The following is a 27,214-nucleotide window of genomic DNA, read 5'->3' as shown; positions in this document are numbered from 1 at the left end:
TAATTTCCATATTTTGAATGTGTACTACGCATGGGGCAACGTGGACTAGGAGTGGTTCACATTGCCCCATTATATTTTCTTGACACTTTTTTAATTATATGCTTCTTTTGCAGTTAGAAATGGTACGAAATTATGTGAGGAAAACTGAGCAACAATCCTGGTCTCTTGTTGCCTTGAAGAATGCTATCCGGACAGTTAAAGCTGGGGAAATGGGCTATTTAAAAGCTAGTAAAGTTTATGGTATCCCGAAAGCAACGTTAATTCGCAGATGCAAAGAAAAAGTAACAAGAATTTCTCCTGACGAAAATGGTCTAGGTTTCTACAAAACGGTTTTTACCAAGGAACAGGAAGAAGAATTGTATAATTATATCTTAGATATGGAGAAGCGTTTATACGGAATTACTTTGCTTGATCTTCGTCACCTAGCTTTCCAGTTAGCCGAAAAAAATAACATAGACCATCCATATAATAAAAAGAACAAACTTGCAGGTTTAGATTGGGCGTACGGATTTCGAAAACGGCACCCAGGGCTTTCATTACGTAAACCCGAATCAACATCTGCTGCAAGAGCTGAAGCTTTTAATCGTTACAATGTAAAACAATTTTTTGATCTGTATAAAGCTACTTTGGATTCTAAACACGTCAATCCAACGCGTGTTTTTAACTGTGACGAAACAGGTCTAGGTACAGTCCCCAAATGTAATAGTAAAATCTTGGCGCATAAAGGACGGCAACAAGTTGGACGGCTTACTTCTGCTGATAGAAGTGGAATAACAACAGCCGTTATTTGCATGTCATCATCAGGAATCTTCATACCGCCGATGTTAATCTTTGCAAGAAAGAGAATGAAAGTTGAACTCCAAGCTGGTGCACCTCCAGGTTCAATATTCGCCTGTAGCGATAGTGGCTGGATAAATAGTGAACTCTTTTTAATATGGTTTCAACATTTTCTTCAACAAACGAAACCAAGTGAAGACGATCCGATCTTATTGATTTTGGATGGACACAGCAGCCATACAAAAAACATAGAAGTAATTAATTTGGCTAGGGAAAAACATGTACATATCATTTGTTTGCCTCCACATTCCACCCATCGAATGTAGCCAACCGATGTTGGTGTCATGGCTCCTTTAGCACGATATTATGATATGGCATTAGAAAAGTTTCTTAATAACAACCCAGGCAGAGTGGTAACAGCTTTCCAAATCTCTAAAATTTTTGGTGAGGCTTTCTTACAAGCTGCAACACCTTTGACTGCTATTAACGCTTTTAAAAAATGTGGGATAGTACCTTATGATCCCAATATATTTACAGACCTCGATTTTGCACCATCTGCTACGACTGAAAGAGATATGGAGAATAATAGTCTACCAGTGTCAAGTCAAGATGAGGCAATTCCTTCAACTTCAACTGCAGAGCCTCACTTAAGTCAAGATGAGGTAATTGCTTCAACCTCAGTTGCAAAGCTTCATACTGGTAACGATTTTCAATTGACAATTTCCCCTGCACACAATAGAGCAAAAACTTCATTTGGAGCAAACAGCCCTAAAGACATTCGTTCTCTGCCAAAGAGAAGTAAATTAATGGAACCAAAGAGGAAATCCAAAAAAGGTAAAACGGCTGTACTGACATCTAGTCCGTATAAGCTAGAATTAGAACTTGAAATAAACACGAAGGAGGCAATAGAAACAATGAAAAAGGAAAAAGCTAAGAAAAAAATAAATGATGATAAGCACGAAGATAGTGAAAGAAGTAACAAAAAAATAAAAGTTTGTCCTTCCAAAGATGGTAAGGGAAAGAAAAAAAATAAATGTAACCATCAAGTACAAGATGATGGCAATGGTGAAGATGCTGAATGTTTTTACTGTAACGAGTGGTTCTCCTCATCAGCCAATGAAGAAGGATGGGTACGTTGCTCGGCCTGTCTGAAATGGGCTCATGAAGCATATGCGGGAATAGATCCAGAAGATGATGAAGAATTTCAGTGTGAATTTTGTATTTCTGAATAAATATAACATGTGTCTATTTTTACTAATGTTCTGTTACCGGTTTTCTAAGTATTTTTAATAAAAAAATTCTTTTTACTTGATTTTATTTACCAAACATAGCCATTAGATAATGAAATAGTGTGACTTTCCTCAGTAGTTCACATTGCCCCACCCTATGGGGCAATGTGAACTTTTGACATATAGTCAGTTGTCATTTTTTTGTTGAAAATACGTTAAATAAATTATGTTTCAATTGCAACTAAATGACAGTTAAATGTTTAATGAACGTCCCTAATTAATTAAACAAAACAAAATCATTTCTGGTTTAACAGTATGTGCATATCTTCCTTAGATGGTTCACAATGCCCCATCCTCCCCTAATAGATTAAGATGTTAAGAATAATGTGAGATTACAAATTAAGGGGTTAATTTGTGATTGAACATCACTTAAAGGGCAATGCAAAACGTGGCTAAGTCACATTTTAAATGGTTGTTTGTTTTTTATGTGTTGTTGTTTTATGTGTTTTTAGATTGTGAATTCCAAAAACGTACCACCATAACTGACTAATTAATATAATATTCATCTTGTGCGTTAGTTACAGACAAAGGCAGGTGCTTTTCATAATCAAAATATATAATCTTTTCAGAAGAATCAGTTGATTTTTGAACTTCAGCTAGTTGTGTTTTAAATACATCTGCTTTTTTAAGATGAATATCCTTATCCCTTTTAAGTGTTTTTAAGGTTTCCTCATTAGACTCCAGTTCAGCTTGCTTTATACTAACTAGAAATTTTATACAGGTGTTGCATATATCCCTTCTTGGATATCCAAATGAAATGTTAAATTCTTCATTCAATTCATTCCCATATGAGACTTTATTATCAGAATGTGTGTTGAAATTTTCATGTAGTTTAGTGATTGATAAATTAAGGTCCAGGTATTTCCTATTACGGCTATCAGATCTTGTATAGTGCTATTCTCGAGCTGGAAATTCAGCAGTAAATTTTCTGACCTTTTCAAGATATTCTGGTGGTGTTCTGTTAGGCCTAGTGGCATGACGGCATCTATTGTCTGCTGGATGAGCTGCAGTTCTAACCTTTTTGTCTAACCTAGATTTAAAAATCCCGTGTATAGCTAAAAATGCTTTTTGACATAAAGACACTTTTCCATTTTCGGAATTATTATTAACCTCGTATGAGAAGACTGTACTACTTTCTGATTGCTCTTTATTACGTCCACGTGATGGGTTTTTCATAACTTTCTTAACCTTGTAAATAACTTGTTTGATCTGAATGGGTAGATAGACTACAGTAATTTTCAAAAATATTTGCTTACTGTAAATCACTTAGCTTAGTTGCACAATTACACCTACAAACGCCAATTTCACGACGTTGATTCTTTTCTGTAACACGATTTTTCTGTTTTAAAGTTCTTTTTCATTTTTCTGGGATACTAAGCCATTTCTTTCCTTTTGAAACATATTGCAAATTCTCGGAATCTCCTCCAACAGGAACAAAGTTATAGGTTACATTTTCTGGTTCTACAATGTCTCCTTCAATCTTGCTGCTACGTGAATCACTAACCATCGCAGGTATACTATTGCGAGAAGTACCTTCATGAGGATCATACTCACTTCTTGAGGTTACATCTTCACTTCATTCTAAAATAAAAAATGTACTTTACCAAACAAATAACCTTAAAATTAGTATTTTTACTAAGCTATGCTTATTGATTAATATTGTATTTCTCATGTATTTAAACTTCTTATTTATTTTTAATAAATATCATAAATAATATGGAAAATATTCTTACCAAAATCGGACATTTTTCTTTACAATACTTTCGTATAATTCCAAAAAATTCACAGATCAAAGTTACACGTGAATCTATTTCGTCAATAAACTTTGGAATCCCCGTGTCAGTAGGGAGTTTTTGTAACTACCTAACGTAACGTATCTCCCTATACGTAAAGAACTAACGTATCGAAGAAGATGAACGTTAAATTGATAGTTTTTGTTCTGCACGTAACGTAACGATGGTGTTGCCTTCACCGAATTAGTGATTAACTAATAAATTGTCAGTGCCAGTCTTATCCTTGTCATTTAACCCTATTTTTGATATTCAAAATAAATAACAAATATTTTTTATAATTTTTGACATGCACGTGATATTAAATTTAGGTGTCTTTATTGATGATGAAGAAGACGAAGACATAGAAGATGCCCTTCTTCTCCACATCTTGCACGACTATACGGCCGCTTTAATTTTGATACAATTAAAAATATTTTTCGCTTTGGAATTAAATTCCACCTTTCTGGATGGTCGTAAGGGTTCTTGCTTACAACTTCCTTCAACAAGAACAAATCATCTTCATTGCTGAAGTGAAGTCGTTTTCTACTGCTTTCCATTATTTATAAAAATCAAAACAAATATAAGTAACCACAAATGTAAAAATACACGTACCACGTGTGCTTATGAAATGTGGATGTTGAAGTTGAAATTTTGGTAATCGGGTAAGATTCCCTTGCGCATTCGGTTACCTTCGGCTCGATAGGGATGCGTATGAACGTAACGTACCAGCCCGTTACGTTAGGTAATACCACCGAACAACGGTGGTATTACCTAACCTAGTTGTTCGGTGGTAATACGTATCTAGATACGTTAGTTCAACCATTAATGCGCATGCTTATATGTCAAAAAGACTTTACGTATACGTATTTGCTTGCACAAAAACTCTCTAGTAGCAACAAGTTGTCAAGTCCATAGGCTTTGACACTTTTTGACACTTAGCAACTTCTTGCACTGAAATTTTGATAAAGTAAAACACTTTTTATTAGAAATCTGACTTCGCCAGCTTATAGTACACATAATTTTATATAGATGTCGCTACTTAACTCAATTCTAGAAAAATATGGACTTAGATACTTTTTGCACTGACCCGTTCGTTTGCATTTTGTCCCATTCGTATTCTGTTATATCAGTCAGATAGCCAGGAGGGGCAGGCGGCCGACCCACATTCCCTTCACTGTCGAAATGCTTTAGTGGACGATGGTTCAGGCCCTAGCTCTGGACAGAAAAACAAGAAAGGTTAATATAGTAGTTTAAAATTCTAAATGAATCTGCTAGTGAAATAAGCTTGTGTATTCCTTCGATTGAAGGAATTGGATTGATTAATTGAAGGCCAAACGATTCCAGACGATTGGAATTTGGCCCACATTAGCCCCATTTATAAAAAGGGAGACAGAAAAGGATGCGGAAATTATAGAGGCATTAGCGTAACTAGCTCGCTGGGAAGGTTATATGGTCGTATATTGAAAAGAAGAATAGAAGAGGAGTATAAAGAAATTGAAGAACAAAGCAGCTTCAGAGCAGGAAGATCGTGCGTGGGCAATACATTTACCCTTCAACAAGTAATTGAAAAACGAACAGCTCGAAACCTCCCTACGCATCTGGTATTTATAGATCTGGAGAAGGCTTATGATACAGTTCCTTTAAAACTCTTATTTAGTGTCTTGACGAAAACGGACCTTAGTAAAACATATCTAAAAGCAATACTGAACATCTATAAATGTCCTCAAAGCACTGTAAAAACAGGAAATACTTTCTCAAGGGTATTTACAGTAACGAAAGGCTTGAGACAAGGATGTTGTCTTTCCCCCACCCTATTTAAAATATATATCCAAGAAGCACTGCACCAGTGGAGACAAAAATGTGCGGGAATGGGGTTGAAGCTTAACAACCATTATCTGACAACGCTGTTCTTTGCAGATGATCAAGTACTAATTGCAAGCTGTGAAGAAGATGCAGATTATATGCTTAGAAAGCTCAAAGATGAATATGAAAAATGGGGGATGAGTATGAATATGTCTAAAACAGAATATATGCGAATAGGCAGTGAAGACGAAGACCCGGATTTGGAAATTAGACAAATGAAAAGGTGCTACGAATACAAATATTTGGGAAGTATTATCTGCAGTAAAGGAACAACGGAACGAGATATAGACTATAGAGTGCAACAAGGCAGGAAGAGTGTTCAAATTCTGAATTCGATACTTTGGTCCAACAAAGCTACTATGAGAACTAAAATGACTATCTACAAAGTAATTGTAGAGCCCATTCTTACATATGGAGCAGAATGTTGGCAAATGACAGTAAAAGGAAAGAAAAAAGTTGACACGGTTGAAATGGACTACCTAAGAAGAGCTTGCCGTATATCAAGAGTAGAACGTATACCTAATTCTGAAATTAGAAGAAAAACAGATAGAGTACATACAACTTCTGAAAGAATAGAAACTAGACAGTTAATATGGTATGGACACGTACAGAGGATGGACGACAACAGATGGCCAAAAAGAGCTATGGAATACAATCCAAGTAATAAAAGGAAACGAGGAAGACCAGCCAAGTCTTGGATACAAGATGTTATGGAAACCATGAAAGACAGAGCCATTGATGAAGACACCTGGAGAGATAGAAAAAGATGGCGATCGAAATGCGAGAAGCGGCAGAAGCTGTAGGATCCCCGCTTATATATTATATATATTCCTTCGATTTATAGATGAGCAGTATGGCAAGAGCTAAGGGCTTGCTTGACAGACTGAAACAGTTCGATTGACCATTAAGATAAAAGTACAAATGCAAAATGATCTATCGTCGCTAATATTTTTATTGGAAACGGTAAAATAAAACTGCATCCAAATGCACAATGCATCAAACTTCTAGATAATTTCTGCACTTTTGTTGAGACCAAACATGAATTAATTGTGTCTTCCCGACTATACTGAATAATTACTAAAATCATAATTGGCTTATTGAGCGCGTAATTTTGGAGTCGAGAAATGTTGATGTTAACGAAATTAACTTTCAGATTCAACAGTTGTTATCAGGTGATCTGATATCTTTTAAATCAGTTGACAGTATTTTTAATGAAGATGAAGCCGTAAATTATCCAATAGAATTTTTAAATTCTCTGGATATACCAGGGATGCCATCACTGATTTCATGATATTTACTTAACTCTGTTAACTAAATTGAACATAATATTAGAAAGAACAGACGGATGAACGACACAAGGATACCAAAAAAGATTATGTAATGGAGAACTCACAATTAGAAGAAACGAGAAAGTCAAAGAAGAAAAATATTAGAGAAGACTAATGATAAAATAAAGTGGATAATAAGAATCCCGTGGATAGGGTACATGTACTTCGTATAGAATGCTCAAAGATGATAATCAGCGTTGGAAACTTTTCTATTACAATATTATTGTTTCACTTATTTTAAAATAATTATATTTTAATCAAAGGCATATAACTGGTGTGCGATTTGCTGTCTAATATTTTTATATATGTACATATCTTCTCAAATTAAATTGCGACATGATATACGGGATTATTAATTACTGGTTGTCACCTAAATAAAGCAAAGAACATTAAAAATCAATAACTATCACAATATGCAATTAAATTCTAATATATTCATAATTACCTCATTACTATATATGTATTTTGTAATGGCAAAATAAAGTTTTTAACATTAAGTGCCAAAAATTCAGGTAAGCACTCCAGGCATTTTAGTCTCTCAACCATCCAAACTTTTTCTAGGATTTTTAATCAAAACAGGTGAGTGGGAAAATGTATATATTAATGTGATATTAAAAGTCAGAGATGCGCCAAGCAATTAATTAGCTAATTAATTAATTAATTAAACTTATTTAAATGATGAAATTATGATTTTAACACACTATTTAATTCTCTTATCTCAGGGTTATATTCGTGCTTCAATATCTATGCTTTACATATGATAGGTAAGGTCTCAGGAATACCGGAATAATAAACATATATGATACAAAATTATATATTGAAATAAAATTTACACTCAAATATCTTAAACAAAAATTATCTCACACAATGATTATCAAAATTTTGTTCTACGTATGTGAACCTTCAAAAATTTATGTTATATACTATATAAATTAAAATTTCAAATCAAAATTGGTGTTCGATATCTCCTGATAAATATTTCTATCTTTTCTGAAGCAATTAAAAAAAAACTTTGTTGATAAAGAAAAACTGACGAATGGTAAAAAAAAATTATCTCTCTGATGATGAGTTGTCCAAATCCTTGTTCCTTGTAGCCTACACTATCGATTCTTAGCAGTTCCCTAGGTAATCAGCAATCTTACAACAAATTATTGCGAGCCTCTCGTCTTCAATGATCTCCTTTAGATGCACGTATCGTTCAAAGATGCTAGCCTTTTCTCCTCTCGATAAACTGAATCTCTCGTTCCGGCCTGAACAGTGACTCTTGGAATATATAAGTAGAAAAGTATGACTTACAATATTTTACTGGATCAGCTTCCGTCAGGAAACATTTAGTCCACGAAAACTCACAAACATTCACTTTTAATGCTTACTATCACTTGGGAACCGCCAATTTTCCTCTAAAATCTAGCTAAACTCTCATTCATCCATCTCTCCCACTTTTTTTCACTCTTTGCCAATCAAAGTTAGTCATATTTATCCCCATTTAGATAACAAACAACAACTTAAACTACAATTATAACTTTCCTAAAAACTATTAACATGTTAATCGTTTCTACAAATTCTTAAAAACTAACGGAGAAATATAATTTCTAAATTCTACCCTATTGTCTTTATTCACTGTACAAGTCCATTTGGAAAACCCGGTCGTATTGTTCAATTCACTACGTTCACTCAAATATATTTTACAAAGAAAATAATTTATGCATATCTTAAATTTTGTTTACTACAGGTAATCCAAAGATAATGGACTTTCATTTCTTTGAAATATCTTTCATGTTTTATAATTTGAAATATATTAAGAGCAAACCAATATTATTTTTAATTTTTACATAGCATAACAACTCTCCAGGATATCTTGAAAATCTATTTAGATGGTCTATTTATTAATTTTAATTTTATCTTTGGCGGATAAAATGAATCATAACAATATACATAATAGTGTTTTTTTTCTTTTTTATGTTGGAACCTTTATCTTTGTAGAAGTGTTTAAGGTGATTTATTTGCGCTTTCAACCTTTATTTCCAAGTCTGTTATTTTTATTATTTTTATCTTCTTTTCTATCTGGTTCCACAATCTTTTCCTGGTACTCTGCCATTTCTTGCCTTTATTGGAATCTAATTCGTTATTATTTTTATCATTTCTGAAGGTATTCTCCTCATTATATATGCTACTTATTTCAGACGTCTTACTTTTATGTGTTTTACTATGATTTTTTTTTATTGTTTTTGGTTATTTTGATTATTGGTTGTTCTATTTCTTTATTGGGTTTCATTATTGTTTATCTATCTTTAATTATCTTAAAATATGGCAAACTTTAAACAAAAATCGAGGTCTTTCAGTAACTTTGCAAAAAAAGTTTTGTAACTTCTAATTTCGTAAAGTAACTCTGTATATATCTTGTTTTTTTTTTAATTTTATTTATTTTGTTAGAAAAAAAAAATGTCTATGCCATCTTGGATAACGAGGGAGACCTTTCAGAAAATTCTGACAAATTATTTTAAAGCCAATACGATTGATGTCATATCATTCACGTCCAAAGACGCTTGCGGAGCAGGTGAAAACTACACCAGTGATATATTTAGAACTACTATTACATTTAGAAAAAATAAGGGGTAAGTTTTTCAAATTTTTATATTATATACTAGGTATTAGATAAATGGAAATAAGTTTTCACTGGGCATGGTAGTACCTTTAACTGTCTTTAGCTTAATGTACAGGTATAGGATATAAAATGAATGAAGTTATTATCTCTATGGTATGGTATGCAGACGATGATAAACTTGTTGTAAAGAGTAAATATAATCTACAGAGACTCTTCCTCAGAGTTGGCTTACATCTGTTATAACAGTGACACACATTCAGGGTTACCTCTTTTCCAGTAGGATCTCAAGACGTTCCCTTTCAGTTGAATATATAAGTTTTAATTTAATCTATGAATTAAAATATTAATTTCAGCTTTTTTACACCTATACATTTAGTAATGATGGTTTGATAGGATCGAAATACTTTTTTTTGGGTACTTACTGTTATATAAATATAAATATACCTTCTACAAAAAAAAAGATTTTAAACCTCCTTTTATTTTTTATATTAGGGCTATACAACCAACCACTGTTCTAACCCATTAGAGCAATGCGTTGCCATAAATATGGCAACGGCAAATCTAGGTCACTTTAAACTAACGTTGGGTTGAAGGGATGTATGTCACAATTGTGGGAGAAGTTTATTTAAGTATGTAAACGTAGTGCTTTTTTCGTCATTTTGTTTTTTTAGATTTCTTTACCAAATTTTTTTTAGGGAAATCGAACTAATGTCAGTAATAGTAAAATGTAATAGTGCAGATGGAACAAAACGAAATTTAGCAGAAGTTTGGAACTTATTTGATAAAGAAGTTGAAATGTATAAAACTACTCTGACTGTAATTCACAATTTGCTAAGTAAGTATTGCATTAGTACAATTCTTCTTCTTCTTTTTATGTAGACATGACTCTGTTTGTTTTTCAATATGCCTTTTATTGGGGAACCGTCTTTGGCCCTCTTTACTACTCTTTTTGTTGTCATTCGACGTATATGATTGTTCCATTCTACTCTTATATTTCTTACCCAATCCTTGATGTTCTAAACCTTGCACCTACGTCGTATATCTGTACTTCTAGTTCTGTCCCATAGCCATAAATTTTTCTGGTTTCTTTTTTGGATAAAGTGCTTTTATCTCTGCTGTTTCTAACATCAATTATGAAATTGAAATTGGTTGAAATTCGAAGACCGTATTAAGTCCATAGGGATTTGTGAGGCTCAAGAACCCTCATCCGCAGTCCCTCGGCAACATTTTATTAAAAACATTTTTCATTAATTCCTGATTTTCATTATATTCTCATGATTTCTCGGCAATTTGCTTTATAACAAAATACTGCTATACACGATTTTCCAGTACGAAAACGTTGTTGTTTATCTGCTTAGCTGATCTTCTTATTGTCATATTCGTGCTTGATAAGCTTAAGTTATAACTTTCAATGTGGTATTTAGGAAATTCCAATAACAGTAGTCCCCACGTTGGGCACCACTGTGTAAGGTACTAATTACATAGGTTATGCCGCTTTGCAATCCATGAATAACTTGCGGAGGTCAACCTTGCTACCTAGGTTACCTAAATTATCTTTTCTTCACCACCACAAACACAATCATTAAGCCTAGTTCTGCTAGCTCTTCTCAAAGTTAGTTCGGCTAATCGTTAAGACAAACAATGATATTGAGAAAGACCACAGATAGATCAAAGTATAATCTAAAGCATAAACTGGTTACTGCATAAAACTAGTCCATTCAATGTCGAATGGAGCCTGGTGGTGGATTAATTACCAGTTAATGGATTTCTCGTACGTAACGAGACCCAAGATTCTAAAAACAGAGCAACGTTAAGTTCTCGGCACAGAAAATCAGTAAAGTGTCCACGTAAATCCACGCTATATGAAAAGCCCTTAATCCTAGAAAATATGGAACTTTTTATAGAGACAAGTTTATTAAAGTAAAAAATAATTAAAAAAAAGTTTCTTAAAAAGTCTAATAAAAATATGCTCACTTGGTACAGAGCAGCATTAGTATATCGTGTTCTCTCACTTTTTCTTTTTCTGTAGAAAAATGTAAAATAATAAGATGTTTTTGTAAAACTCAACATGTTATTTGTTGTAGAGGAAGAAAATACAATTAGTTCAACCTGCTATTACACTTCTCTTACACCACATGCGTTAATAGTAATGGAAGATTTGTCAGAAAGTGGCTACAACATGCTTTCCAGGCAGCTTGGATTTAACCTAGAAATATCAATAAAAGTCATGGAGAAAATGGCAAAGTTACATGCAGGATCCATTCTTGCATACAAGAAGGTAAACATTTTATTTTTGTATTTATGAATATTTATGAAAATATATGAGAATTTGTTCCTAACTATAATATTAATTTCGTATCCTTACTTCATAGATTACATTTGATTTTTATATTGTTTGTACTCTAATTTTTTAAGCTTGGTGATCATTTTGGCCTACATAAGTTTATATAAAGTAGCTTTGTATAGTTTTATTGATATTTTCTCAAAACATTGGAAATATTTTTCAGCCTTAGCTTTGTAGTCTACCCGACTTTTTGTATGTTTTTAATTTACATTATTATAGGTACAGCCTGGTACCCTCGAAAAATCGAAGTTATGTACCTGTTAGCGGGAAATAGGCTTTATCGTCATCAATCTGTATGCGTCCACTGTTTGACATAGGTCTCCCTCAGCTCTTTCCATCTGTCTTTGTCTTGTGCGGCTTGCGTCCATCAGCTCGTCAGTCCATCTAGTTGGTGGGCGTCCTCTGCTCCGTATTGCTTCTTGTCTTAGTCTCTCTGTTGTTTTTATTCTACGACGTTTCCCTTCGTTTGGAATTCGGTCTCTCAGAGAGAAATATGCTTAGTTGTTTTTTATTATTATTTTTTGAATTTTTGCTTCTATTTTTTCTACATTTACTTCTACTTCTAAATATGCTAAGGTCTTTACTGCTATAACATCGTCCTCTACTTTAATTTGATTTCTAATTCTCTTGGCTCTTATCTGTGTTGGTGTTTGTCTTTTGTATATTTTGTATGTTTATTTTAAATCCAATATCCTTGGCTACTCCTTTCAATTGTGAAAATGTTTCTTTCATCTCTTTCACTCTACGGAACACGATGTTAATCTCATCAGCGTAGGAGGCAAGTTGTATTCGTTTCTTTCAACTGTCTTACGTCAGTCTATTGAGGAGAGCGAAAATGTTCATAAAACACCATCCAAACTGTACCACATGGAATGTGGGATTTCTTCAATCGCTATGGAAAGTGTAATGGAAATTCTGTATGCTTGTACTTCACTCTCCACTATCTCATTCACTCTCTACTCTACTACTTTATTACTACAATATTGTCTATAGTTCATCCACTATATCTATTATTTTTCTTTCTCTTTAATTACTCTAGCAATAGTAACATTCAGGTGGTTCCAATCATTTTCTCGACGAAGCATCAATTCAACCAGGTCCCCCACTGTGATTCTCAAACCTAAGCCTACCTTACACTGACGTCTTTTTTTTTTTAATTTAAACTTTGAAAAAAAAATGTTTTGCAGTACCGTATGAAGCCAAGCAAAAACAATTTGCTCCTTCAACATGCAAGTTAGATGGTAGCTTCCCTTCCCGTACTCGCAAACGACTAATGTATTGAGGTTAGTGATACGATGACGGACCCAACAGAACTTCTTCTTGTCGTCAGTCCATCTTATTTGCAACTCACACATCGCTTTCACTCTTACATTATCTGTTTTCCACTAAGAAGTGGGAGACTTATTTTGGAGGCCTTTTTGTGGTTTTCGATCTTAAAAACCTCCACTTAATTTATACTGCACTTCATATAAGAGTATAGAGAGTGCATGACTGAGCATAGCAGTATTCTCATACTTGTGCTGCCTCCGACATTCACCATCAATTTACTCAAGACACCCAATATTGCAAATATTGTCAACACAATGCAGTGAATGTGCGTAGCTATTCTAATATTCCGCTGTTAGATGAGCATACTTTCATCCTAAAAGTGAGAAACTGGAGGGACCTATGCACAGATCTAAATGAGAAGAAAATTGTAACGAAAGCCAAGTCATACAACAAACTTAAGAGCTGCAAAAATTCCATCAGGAATGACATACCTTGATGATAATAATGATATAATTATGTCTATTTAAGTTTTCATTGTACGAAAAGTATTTGTATGTTTCACAGAATCCAGCTATAATGAAAAGCTACAGTACAGGGTTACACAATGATGCTGACGAATTGGTTAGAAAATGGGTAAAGAATGGATTTTCAGCTCTCGCCGATGCTTGTTTAACTTGGCCAGGTAAGAAAAATATCTATAAAATTTAATAACAGAGTAACAAAAAAATTTAAGAATTGAATAATACTTCACATACTGCTTGTTAAACAATTATATTATAAAATAATAAGGCCCCTTTATTGATTTTCTTTTCAAGGTTTTGAGCAGTACGGACAAAAATTGAAAATGTTAGGCGACCAAGCAATGGAGAGAGGGTTTCAGGCTAGCAAAAGAAAACCAGGTGGTTTCCACGTCCTTAATCATGGAGATACGTGGGTAAACAACATGCTGATAAAATATGGGTCCGATAAAAGTGTTGCAGATGTCAAATTTGTAAGTTAAAAAGAGTAATTTAAAGTTTCCTTTGATTAGATATCAATTATTTTCAATTACAAAATACTTTACTGATTTATGTTCTTTGTGGTAAATTCTACAGGAAATTATGAAGAGAGTGTCGAAATGGATTGAACAGAAAAAGGGTCGACCAAAAAAAATGTAGTGAAAATCTGTAAAAGTAAAGGATAGAACAGTATCTTGGATTGAAGTGAGGGCGCTGGCATAAGATCTGCAGGAATGGGGAGTGTTTAAGGATATTATATGCTGAAAAAACTAGAAGCATTCGAAATGTAGATGTACTGAAACGAAATCGTGATCACAATTAAACAAAGAAAACTTAAATATCTAGACCACATATTGAGATGATTAAGTGCCGTCTACTTGAATTGATTATCCAGAGAAAAATCTAAGATTTTCCAGGTTTTTTGCCAGCGTATTTAAGCAGTTCCACTTTTATTCCATCTATTCCAGCTGCTTTACCGCTTTCCATTTTTGTAATTGTAGATTCTACTTCTTTTAATACATCTTCTTGATTGCTGGTTGTTTCTTCATGTGTTTCAGAGACTTTGTATAGTTCGCTGTAGAATTTCTGTTTGTTATTCTGATATTTCCGTTTGTTAGAGCTACGATTTGCTTCTTCCCAACGATTAATGTGTTTCTTGTTTTCTTATCGTTTTTCCTGTTTTCGATTGTAGTTTCTACCAGTCTTTTAGTAGATAGTGTAGTTTCAATATTTTTCTTGTCTTACAAATTTCTGTGTACTGTATTCTATGTATTTTGCTACTTACTTTTATTTCCCTTCTTTTTTTTAGCAGTATCCTGGGTTTATTAGACAAGTTGCTACGTTCATTTTAACGTTGCGGGCCTCCGATTTCTCTAGCAGTATTAAGTATGATTTTTATTAAATAAGAGCTGTCGGTTTGGTCATGTTATTTTTCATCAATTGTCTTTTGGTAGTGATCTGAATGTTTTTTTAGATTGTATTATTTATTATTAGATGTAGATGTATTATTAAACCAGTTACTGTTGGTTTTGTGATTAATTTTATACTTTCTAGTTCTAGATTTAGAACAATTTTTGCTATGATTAGTCTATGGTCGCTGCCTGTTTAAAATTTATTTATTACACTGACATATTTTATTGCAGCAATCTTGTTGCTTAGAATAAAGTCAATTTTGTTCTTAATGGCTCCATTTGGTGCAACCCAAGTCCATTTTCTGTTCGAGTTTTTTTAAAGAATGTATTTGCAATACGCATGTTTTGGTAGTGGGCAATCTGAACCAGTCTTTCTCCCATTTTATTTCTCCCACAGACTCCATACTTTCCTATGACTTATTCCTTGCCGTTTCTCTTTCCAACTTTGGCATTAAAGTTACCAATTAAATGCTTAAAGTAACTTTTATTACTATTTAATGATTCAGTTATGTTATTGCAGAGTTCGCCTATTTCTTCGTTAATGTGAGTAATCGTTGGGACGTATATCTGTATAATTTGTATATTGTATCTCTTTGGTAGGTGTAAGGTTAACCTAGCTACTCTATCTGAGATACTAGTTATTTTTCCTACTCTTCGTTTCCAGTCTTGTTGATTAGCCAGCTCTGGCAATGAATTCTACCTCCTACGTCCACGAAGACATAAGTCGCGTAATCTTCAGCCAATTTGTGGCGTACTGTGGGAGCCGATATATATTAGAAGGAGGAGAACGAAAGGTGAGCTTTAGGGGCCTTTAAAACCGGAACACACCAGCGAACCCTTACCAACCCTCACCAAGGCAGTGTGGTAATACGCCTCACAACACTTAATTTGGAAGATGAAAGACACACTCAAATCATGGCTCTCACTCTCCGTAAGCCCAAATGGCCCTGAACTGGGTAGCTTTTGGTCAATGGGTCAATGGTGTTAGGGTAAAAGTGTGTATTGTATTTTGTCAAGTATTATTGACGCACTAGTAAAGAATCACAGTCCCAATTGTACATATTTAGAGCAAATATTAACCTAAAATATTTACTGTAGATATGAATATAAACAACATATCCATAAAACTTGATTGATCAAATAACTGTTTCCTGCTAAGGTGGTAAAATTGCCTATTATAATGTTTTTTACAACGGTATTAAACTTTATTGTTGAGGATAGATTTTAAATCGTTCATGTTTGCTGATGTTATATGAGCCGGAACATTTCAAATACCGACCGAACATAATATAACAATTAATCAGTGATAAGGATTGACAAATATAGTCAAGCAGCTTTTTGTTTTTAATTAGGCAAATAAACAACAACAAACCACAAACGAATAATTTTGAAACCATACAAGACTTATCCGGTTTTTATTTGGATTGACAGCATAAAGTGAAAAACAAAAAAATGTTAGATTGTATCAGGTAGTCAAGTTAAATATTTGTAGATATATAAATACCAACTAATCAAATAGGCACAATGTATAAGTGACGCAAAACAAGAAGGGGTTGACATATTTAAAGAAGAAGCGATATGTGCTATAAATTTATTGAAAATTGCGAAATTAGCAAACTCAGTACATAAACTCACAATACATTTATGTTTGTTTCGTCGACTAAGATATCTTGATACTTATAAAACGGATTAATAAGAGAATAACTAACAGGAGACTATATCAATTGTAATAGAAAACATTTTATTTATAAGACTGGAATAACAGATATAAAAATAATTTTTTTTTGTCCAGGAGCCTGTCGCCACTGTTCTAGACTTTGGTCTAAAATTTTTTTTGAGCATCCAAGTCTCGCATATTTTATTCTTTATTATCATGGTAGAAACCACAGTTCAAATGCAGTGTTGGTCTTACGGCGCGCGGCGATGCCGCTCATGTCATCCCAGTGGTAGGTGTGTGGTAGTTTGGCGATAGAATGAGAAATCAGGACCGTACGCGCTTCGTTTCAAAAATCATTACTTATTAATTTAACTGAGTTAAATAAGAGAATAAACAAAAAAAAACAAATTAATTCTATAAAAAATTCTATTAAAAATGACTCGTATAAAAAAATATCTAATACCCCGTAAATATTTATATACATATATACAAAAAAATGCAAGTATATATATATATATATATATATATATATATATATATATATATATATATATATATATATTAGAAGTGATTATTTCGACCAAAAAATAATTTATAAATACGTTCAAAATGTGAGCTTTTTGGCACAGTCTGATAACTACAAAAGTAGATTATTTTCTTGAAATGTATTATATTAATAAAAATAAAAACACTTTAAATTATAAAACGGACACTGGACAGTTAAGTAACATATATTGTAACATATTAAACAAAATTTATAAATATTAAAAATAGCCAACATTCATCTTAATAACAACTAACCTTAATAATTCATCAAATAAATATTATTCTTCTAACTTTTCTTTTATTGTTATTTTTATTTTTACATTTGAAATAATTTAATTTTTTATCGTATAGCTGTAACGAACGTGCTTAAGACAATTTAATCTTGACATTCAATATTTCAAATACTTCAATGTCAGTTTTTATTTGCAAAATCTTTTAAATTCTGTGTTTTAAAATGGATTTGTACGCCATTTTTTGTAATGTTCAAATTGTTTTTAGTTTACTCCTGAGGAAGCTTTTAAATAAATAGCGAAATATTGAGTAATTTAGAAAAAAGAAAGATTTTTATTATAGACCACTATACCCGATAACTTGAACGTATTTATATATATATATATATATATATATATATATATATATATATATATATATATATATATATATATATATATATATATATATATATATATATAATATATATATATAATATATATATAATATATATATATATATATATATAATATATATATATATATATATATATATATATATATATATATATATAATATATATATATATATATATATATATATATATATATATATATATATATATATATATATATACAAGAAGATCAACTAAAATGTACTGTACGCACAGTACTAAAAAAAAAATCGGTTGCCTGTAAAGTCGGTTTTACGGGCGAAGATTTTACGTGACAACGTCTTTTTCTCGGTAGAATATTTATTGATATGAATATTATTAAATTGCACAATAGGAACAAGGAATTGAATGAAAATAAGAATTGCACAAATTTTAACTATAGAAATATATTTTGTTTACTAAAACATTGTACATGTAAACTTAAACTTAACTAATTTCTATTTGAGTGATTTTGTTGAGGATAGGACGATGATAGGAGAAATAGCATCGCACCAACGGACCGATCATGTTTGAGTGGAAGAGAGACGCAAGGCATTCGCCGGTCCGGCGGGCCTCTCTCTCGTTCGGTGACTCATCGTAACAGACGTGAGCGGGCGTTACACTTTTTCATAAGTGACTCCGAGCCACAACCTAATTTAAGACGTTGTCACGTCAATAATAATAAGTACAGATAATGTTATGTGACGTTCACTTCTGATTATATATATTTTAATATTTTTAATTTTAAAGAATCAATTTGAAAATCAAAACACTTATTCAGATCGAAGGTTCAAATTTTTGCTAAATAAATTTGAAATTAATTAAAATTTGTAAATGTAAATGGTAAAGTTGAAAATTAAAACATTTACTAAAATTGGAATTTGAAATTCTTGCTAAACACAGTTAAATTCTAACACCGCGCGTGGTGATTGGTCGGTTTAGTTCGTTTGTTTGGTCGCCCTGTTTTGACAGGTTAGAAGTTATAATTTGTTATTTTAAATGTTTGACTAGCAATACGTGCTGTTTCTTCTCAATCGACTGAATTACGATTGATTGCAGAGTGATTTAAACTAATAATTTACTTAACACTATCAACATTTGTCAATAGTATGACATAACCTATAAACTCAGTTTCTCAACTTTTGTGTCAATCTAACAATTAATCAATCAATCATAGTTTACGATAATGAAATATTAGTGTGCAATTATTTACCTTTATTGTTGTAGTTGTTGTAAATGACGAATCTAAGCACTCAGTGATGTCACTCCTCACGATTTATCGTGAGATCTCACGAATTGAAGACAAATCTCACGATCTCACGATTAAGGTCTTACATCTTACGATTTTTATTTTTTTTTAAATTTCAAGTGTTTCTAATAAAATGCAAGGGAGGAAATCAGCTTTTTTTAGATTGTCACCTTGAAATATCCATAAATTGACTGTATTTTTGTATCAAAGTGGGCTACTCCAATTAACTCAATTAATATACACAAAATAATATAAACAAAGCTTAAAAGGTTCTTTATGCTTTGAAAGTGGTTTATAAACAACTGAATTGTAATGTATATTTTACCGCCTTTAATAAATATGAAGTATAGACTAAATTTTGTGTAAAGAACAAACATTCAACAGACCTAATAGTAAAAACATATTGATTTAAGTGTGAATTTGAGATAATGTGCTGACAAAATGTTAAATCCTAAGAAAAAAAAATTATGTTTTTATGTATATTCATTATACTTAATACTCTTGGGTAAAATACCTCATATCATATATGTCTTTAGACACAGTTAATAATTTTCATTGAAGTTTAAACTATAAAGAATGTTTACAATCCAACTTTAGCGATTCAACGCGCCTAATTCTCTAGTGCCGCGCGCAGCGGACCGATCATGTTTGAGTGGGAGAGACGCAAGGCATTCGCCGGTCCGGCGGGCCTCTCTCTCGTTCGGTGACTCACTGTAACAGCCGTGAGCGGGCGTTACACTTTTTCTTAAATGACTCCGAGCCACAACCTAATTTAAGACGTTGTCACGTCAAAACAAATGAGCATTAAATCTGAGATATTTCTCCTTAATTAATACTAATCATAATCCATATCTAAATCGTCCTCATCTTCTGAATCATCTCCTATATTAATTATCACGAGTTTAATAAATTCCTGCAAATTGTCCATTGCAAACATTTTTTCTGCTACTTTCTTGACGTGATTCACTTAATTATGTCACTGCTCTTTGGATACGCTTTGGTACGCTTCTTTTATCAACCCCGTTCTACCGTTTTTTCTTTATCGAAGTTGTTTGAAGCCACATACCTTTTCACTTGACTCCACATCATCTCAATCGGGTTCAGCTGGCAATGGCAAGGCGGCCGTCTCAAAATCTTAACGCCATACTTTTCCGCAATTGTTTCAATTTTTACTTGTCTTACTCGTCTTTTAATGCGCCCGCAGTATCTAGTAATTCACTTTTTAGGTAATATTCCTTAAAGGACATGTTCTTTTCAATTAGCCAATCCTTGATTTGCCTTTTGTTTCACCATTTTTTCGGGAAAACAAGTTTGCAGGAGTGGTATGACGCGTTATCCAAAACGACAAAGTGTTCTTTATCTTTCGGCAAGTTTCGGCAAGTTATTGTACCAATACACAAAAAAGGAAACAAAAAGCAATGTACTAACTACCGGGGAATAACACTCCTATACACCATCTACAAAATCCTTGCAAACATCCTGCTAGAAAGAACCAAAACATGCACAGAAGGAATCGTTGGAGATTATCAATGCGGATTTAGACCGGGCCGCTCTACCATTGACCAGATATTCACAATAAAACAGATAATGGAAAAATGCTTTTTTTTAGATAGATTTATAGATAGATTTTGCCAAACTGTGGACAGCGATGCAGGCTTTCCAAAATAACTAGTCAGGTTGATACGGATGTGTATGGAACGGTTACGATGTAAGATGAGAGTTGGACAACAATACTTAAAGACATTTGAAATAAACAATGGACTAAAACAGGGAGATGCACTTTCACAACTCTTCAACTTAGCTCTGGAACACATAATCAGAAGTGCAAGATTTGCAGACGATATCGATCTAACAGGAAACACACGATTAAGGATGAAGGAGACTTTCGTGAGGTTCGTGAAGGAAGCAGAGAAGATGGGGCTCCAAATCAACGAAAACAAGACGAAATATATGTATATGAGCCGCAATAACCAAAGCAGAGACAGAATCGGTCAGAACATCACCATCGATGACTTTAACTTTGAGCGCGTTAGAGAATTCAAGTATCTTGGAACAACAATAACGGATCACAAGAAATAAACAACAGGATCCAGGCCGGCAACAGATGTCTTTTTGCCCTCCAAAACCTTATAAAATCGAAACAACTAACAAGACGTACGAAGATACAGGTCTATAAAACAATCATATGACCCGTTGTGATGTATGGAAGCGAAACGTGGACGATAACAAAGGCAAATGAAGAGAGACTGTGTGTTTGGGAAAGAAAAATCCTAAGGAAGATCTTTGACCCTGTGCTGGACGAAGCATCAGGACAATATAGGATAAGAACTAACAAAGAGCTCGAAGAACTTTAATTAGACGCCAACATCATAAAAGAAATAAAGTCCAGAAGACTCCAATGGGCAGGACACCTCAGAAGACATTCTGACGAACGAACAGTAAGACTGGCGTGGGAGGAAGTTCCAACTGGAAGGAGACCTCGCGGACGCCCTCGTCTCCGGTGGCGAGATAATATAGCAGGAGACCTAAGCACTATGGGCGTGGAGAATTGGATGGAGGTTGCTCAAGACAGAAAACAGTGGAGGCATGTTGTCGAGTCGGCTTAAACCCACGAAGGGATGTGACGCCACGGAGTAGTAGTAGTAAGTTTGGAATTAACGTCTTCTCAAAGCATTCTTCATATAGATCCCCGTCCATTTCGTCGTGGTAATCAGCGGTTCCCTGTTTGGCCAAGAAAGTTAATTCGGCTCATGCCACAAACCCAGTTTCGCTTCCAGCATGAAGAAGAACAAACCGAGGACCTCTTTGGGTTGGAGTTTTCAATCCAGTAGAGAGCCCTTTTATGAAGACATCTCGTGGATTCTTGAACGATGTGTGCTCCATTCTTTTTTTGGATTAAAGCGCCGACGTTAGTGCAGGTTTCGTCGGTATAAACAAGGTTTACATTATTCTTCTTCCTCAATGTTTTTATTTATCTAAGGTACTTGGGTCTCCAGGATATGATATTTTTTCTTTCCATCATTATCGAATCTCGACCTTTTTTACCATATTCAAAAGCCATATCATTTAGTAGCATACGAAATGTGGTTTTTGAAAAAGCTGGTAGGTCCTCATCACCCTTCACTCTATTCATTATGCTATCGAAGGTTGGTGGTATGTTTAAAAAAAATCATGGACAATTTTCCTTATTCGAGATTTTACTCCCTCGTCGTAAGTATTCTCACGTTAATTGGACTAAAAGCTGTTTTCTTCCTTTTTTGTACCGGTTTCAGTTCACCTTCCTGGGCCTCTTCTGGGATGTCATAAATTTTGCAAACACTCACCGCACATTTTCGAAACTTTTTACACAGTAATAGTCAAGCTGTCACCATTACTTAAGTTCAGATGAAGGTTCAATACCTTTAACACCACACGTTTTACTTGCACATTAAGAGTCATACCCTGTTTGAAATTTACGACAGATACTGGCAACAGGTCCATGATGTAGGTACTTTCATCCGCTTGCAAAAATGAAATAGAATTAAACTTTCATAGTTTTGCCTACAAGTTTTTGGTCTAATGGCCAGTGCCCAAATCGACAAAGAGACAGGTTTGCTTTGCATGGACAATGGGAATTAAAACTGATTCGCTTCTTCTAATGACTTTATCATGATCTTTATTTCCCACAGAACGTGTTTACAATGGAATATATTGAAAATTTATAAATATAGATAAGCTATATAATGAGTTTTTGATATATTTTACTTTTTTTATAGTACTTTTCTTTATGTTATTGTTTAGTTCGACAATGTAACTCTCTTATTTATATTTATTTATATCTGTCTTTTATGCAACCGTAGACAATTGTTGTGTGCGCTTATATTCCAGTGCTATGATTCTTAAATCCGGTCCTGATGCGCTGCTCGGAGGAAACCGGCAACGTGGTCGGCCGTTTTCCCGTATGAAATACATTGCATATCTTACCTGCATTGCATTATAACTGTGGATTCTACTATAGTTAACATTTCAAAAGCTAGGCACAGAAGAGGAATCAAAAAACTAAATCAGTTGGTTTTGAAGCCCCTACAAACTTTCCCACTCTCGCAAAACCAACAAGTAATTTGCTTAGAGATCATGATTTTATTATCCATAAAATTTCTTAAAATATTTTGCCAAACTTTAATATATTATTACAAAAATAATGTACTAGCACTTTCTTATCAAAGTTAACTACATATATTTTTTAGATTGACTTCCAAATGGCAATTTTTACAAGTCCAGCTATTGATCTTCATTTCTATATATCATCGAGTCCAGACACAAACGTAAAATTGGACCATTTAGATCTACTGTTAGATATATATTATTCCCATTTAATTGTCAACTTATCAAGATTGCATTATCCTCTCAATAAAGTACCCACTAGAGAGGAATTTCTTAAAGACGTTTATGACAGAAGTTTTTTCGGTAAGTGGTAAAAATATTATAAACTTATTTAAAAAATAATATTTTCTTCAAAAAATTTACGTTTTTTTAAGTTTTCGCAAAAAAATTAAAAAACATTTTTTTTATAAAAATAGCTTTCATCTTTCAAAGTATTTCACTTCAATTTCTACTGCTTTTTCCTGCTCTTCGTGAGCTTGGATATTGAGTCTAGCTCATAACAAAACTTTTTAACACTCACATTTTTGCCACGTTTATCTCGGCCTTTTCCGTGAGTATTTTCCTGTTCAAAAATTTGCTATTCTCATCTATCTAGCTCTTTATTTATTAAACTTTTAATTTTTGGAGATGCTTGTAGAGTTTTTTACGCTTTCAATATTGTACTCTCCTATTTTTAAGTTTTTGCGTTGCCTATTTATTGTTTAGGCTATATTATTGGAAAGAAAATTAAATGAGCCCCCTTAAAAACAAAATTGAGCTACATTTAGTAAAATAAATAAGTATAGGGACAAAAAGGAAAAAATAATCCGACAATAAAAGCAATGATATAATCAATGTAACAATAAAACACTGAAAACTTTGTTTTCAAAACTTCCACAAAATTTATTTTAAATTCTTATCACTACAGCTGTTTCGGCTCATTGCCTTTCTCAAGTGATCTGTTTTTGGCATGGGTTTACACTTTATAGTCTCTAATGAAATAGGTTGAGGAGGGGAGAACTGTTTGTCTCAAGCTGGTCATTCAGAATTATATCTGTGTTTTTTAATTTGTTGATTTCCATAGATTCTAACAAAGATAGCTTAAGGCCTTTATTTTGAATGTGGAGAATTTTAAATTCGTCATTAAAAGAATGATTATGATCTAGAAGGTGAAGTGCGTATGTAGAATCTGTTTTTCTATTATTGAAAGCCCTTTTATGTTCTGCACTGTTCTATGTTATAAGTCCTGCACTGTTATTTGTATATAATTCATTATTAAATTCAAAGTAGTCCTGGTTTATGCAAACTTCAAGAAGATGTAAAATTTCAGATGTAATGATTGGATTTGTACTATTTTGGTCTAAAAGGTTTTTTACTAGAATAAAAGTTTCTGTAGGAGGGATACTAGGAAAAAGATTTTTTACGTCAAATGAAATTAATCTGGAGTTGTAAGGTAACTGAAAATGTTGTATTTTATTAACTAGTTCTATTGTATTTTTTATGGTAAATTTAAGTGAAAATTTAGTGTGTTCTAAAATAATCTCTAACAGTTTTTTTGAAAGTTTATATGACGGAGCTGTATAAAAAGACACTACAGGTCTTATTGGGTGATCCGGTTTGTGTAGTTTAATGAAAGAGTATAATTTAGGAGGCTGTGGGTTCATGATACTGAGGTATTTCTGTTCTATTGGATTTACTATTGATTTTGAATTTTCTAACGCTAGCTTTGTTTTTGATACTTTTCTGTTGGATCTTTGTGTAACGTTTCAATGTTTTGATTATTTAAAAATTCTATTGTTTTGTTATTATGTTCAAAACATCCCATATTCAAACAGTTTTTATATTGGTGGAGATACGTAGACGACGTACTGGTATGTTTCACAGGAACTAACAGGCAACTCGACCAATTTTTATCGTATATTAATTCTCTTCATAGTCATATTGAATTTACAATAGAAACAGAACAAAATCAATCCATAAATTTTTTAGATTTAAAAATTACCAGACTTAAAAACAAACATGACTTCTCCATATTTCATAAACCTACTCATACTGACACGACTATTCACAATTCATCATCCCATTCCACACAACATAAACTGGCAGCCTATCATAGTATGTTACATAGATTAACAGCAATTCCTATGTCAAAATACAATTTTGAGACAGAATTAAATATCATTAAGCAAATAGCAGTAAACAATGGATACAACGAACAAACAATTAATAAAATGTTAAATCAAAAACTACACAAGAAAGCCCTGAACTTAGTATTTCCACCATCAGAGAAAAAACCCAGTACCTTCTGCTCGATTACATATACAGGCAAAATATCAACAAAAATAGCCAAACACATAAAAAAGAAAGGAATAACACCAGCTTTCAGAACAAATAACAACCTAGGCAAATATATTAAAAACAACAAGAGCCAACATAAAAAACACTTACACAGTGGTGTGTACAAACTTAAATGTGGCGACTGCCCAAAAACTTATATTGGTCAAACAGGTAGAAATTTTAATAAACGAATAGCAGAACATAAAAGGGCTTTCAATAATAGAAAAACAGATTCTACATACGCACTTCACCTTCTAGATTATAATCATTCTTTTAATGACGAATTTAAAATTCTCCACATTCAAAATAAAGGCCTTAAGCTATCTTTGTTAAAATCTATGGAAATCAACAAATTAAAAAACACAGATATAATTCTGAATGACCAGCTTGAGACAAACAGTTCTCCCCTCCTCAACCTATTTCATTAGAGACTATAAAGTGTAAACCCATGTCAAAAACAGATCACTTGAGAAAGGCAATCAGCCGAAACAGCTGTAGTGATAAGAATTTAAAATAAATTTTGTGGAAGTTTTGAAAACAAAGTTTTCAGTGTTTTATTGTTACATAAAATGAATTTCCATCAAGTAACGGTCGAATCCATCAATTATATAATCAATGATTAATAAACTTTAATGAATGCACCAAATAAATGAAAAAATAAATATATTGATTATTTTGGGTTTTAAGCAATGTATTTAACGTGTTTTTTTTTAGGTTTAATGGTAGCTGTTACGGTGGTACCCTTTGTAAAAGCTGATAAAAGAGAAGATGGCATATTTGACAATATATTCATAGATACACCTTTCCGACATCATGCCTTTAACAATGATATATATAGACAACATATTCAATGTCTCCTGCCATTCTATGATAATTTTGGCATTTTAGATTAGGTTCTATTTTAATTTTACAATGTAGTCAAGAAATGTAAAATGTTTAAATAAGCTTTTTGTTTGTGTTTTTAGTAACAATAAATAAGTTTTGTTTTTTCTTTATTTTTAGAAAAATTTATAAATTATATTACTATTATTATAAAACTTGTGTGTGTAGGAGGAAGAACAGAGAGCATATGGATAAAACTCTCCAAGATATTGAAGAACAGTATATTAATAAAAATGTTTTTTACGTTTTAACCACAGGTTTCGATTAAAAAAGTGATTCTAAACAAAAAATGTTTTATACATTTTTTTTGTAAAACTGATATTTTTCAAGTTATTCGCGATTGAAAGTAACAACTTTTAGACGAAAAAATCGACGTTTTTAATCGATTTTTCGCGAATAACTCGAAAATGGTGCATTTTATCAAAAAAATTGTAGAGAACAAATTTGTAGCTTTAAAAAGACAAATACAATTCATTTTTTAAAATGTTTTTGCGATATAATAGGAACCGAAATACGGCCTATCAATGTTCAGCGGTTTTTTTCAAATGCCAAATTTGAAAGATTCAAAGTCAAATATCGGGAAAATGATGCATTTTTGCAAGAAAACTCATAGAACCTTTTTT

At 32.7% G+C, this 27,214-nt stretch overlaps 2 protein-coding genes across 2 annotated transcripts; both read left to right on the top strand.

Moving 5' to 3' along the window:
* Positions 1-119: 119 nt before the first annotated feature.
* On the top strand, positions 120-1,103 carry LOC140442103 (uncharacterized). Its single transcript, XM_072533178.1, has one exon. It carries the CDS (start codon positions 120-122, stop codon positions 1,101-1,103), a length of 984 nt encoding a protein of 327 aa, XP_072389279.1.
* Positions 1,104-7,493: 6,390 nt separating this feature from the next.
* LOC140440540 (uncharacterized) lies at positions 7,494-26,679 on the top strand. Its single transcript, XM_072530915.1, has 8 exons — positions 7,494-7,608; positions 9,463-9,644; positions 10,330-10,469; positions 11,719-11,912; positions 13,812-13,929; positions 14,063-14,238; positions 23,477-23,696; positions 26,424-26,679. The coding sequence occupies exons 2-8, from the start codon at positions 9,472-9,474 to the stop codon at positions 26,600-26,602; spliced, it is 1,200 nt and encodes a 399-aa protein (XP_072387016.1). The 5' UTR covers positions 7,494-7,608; positions 9,463-9,471; the 3' UTR covers positions 26,603-26,679.
* The last annotated feature ends 535 nt before the right edge of the window (positions 26,680-27,214 follow it).

The sequence above is a fragment of the Diabrotica undecimpunctata genome, chromosome 5, assembly GCF_040954645.1.
Source record: "Diabrotica undecimpunctata isolate CICGRU chromosome 5, icDiaUnde3, whole genome shotgun sequence".
NCBI lineage: Eukaryota > Metazoa > Arthropoda > Insecta > Coleoptera > Chrysomelidae > Diabrotica > Diabrotica undecimpunctata.
Note: the sequence above shows the minus strand (reverse complement) of the source record. Positions and strands in the feature narration are given on the sequence as shown.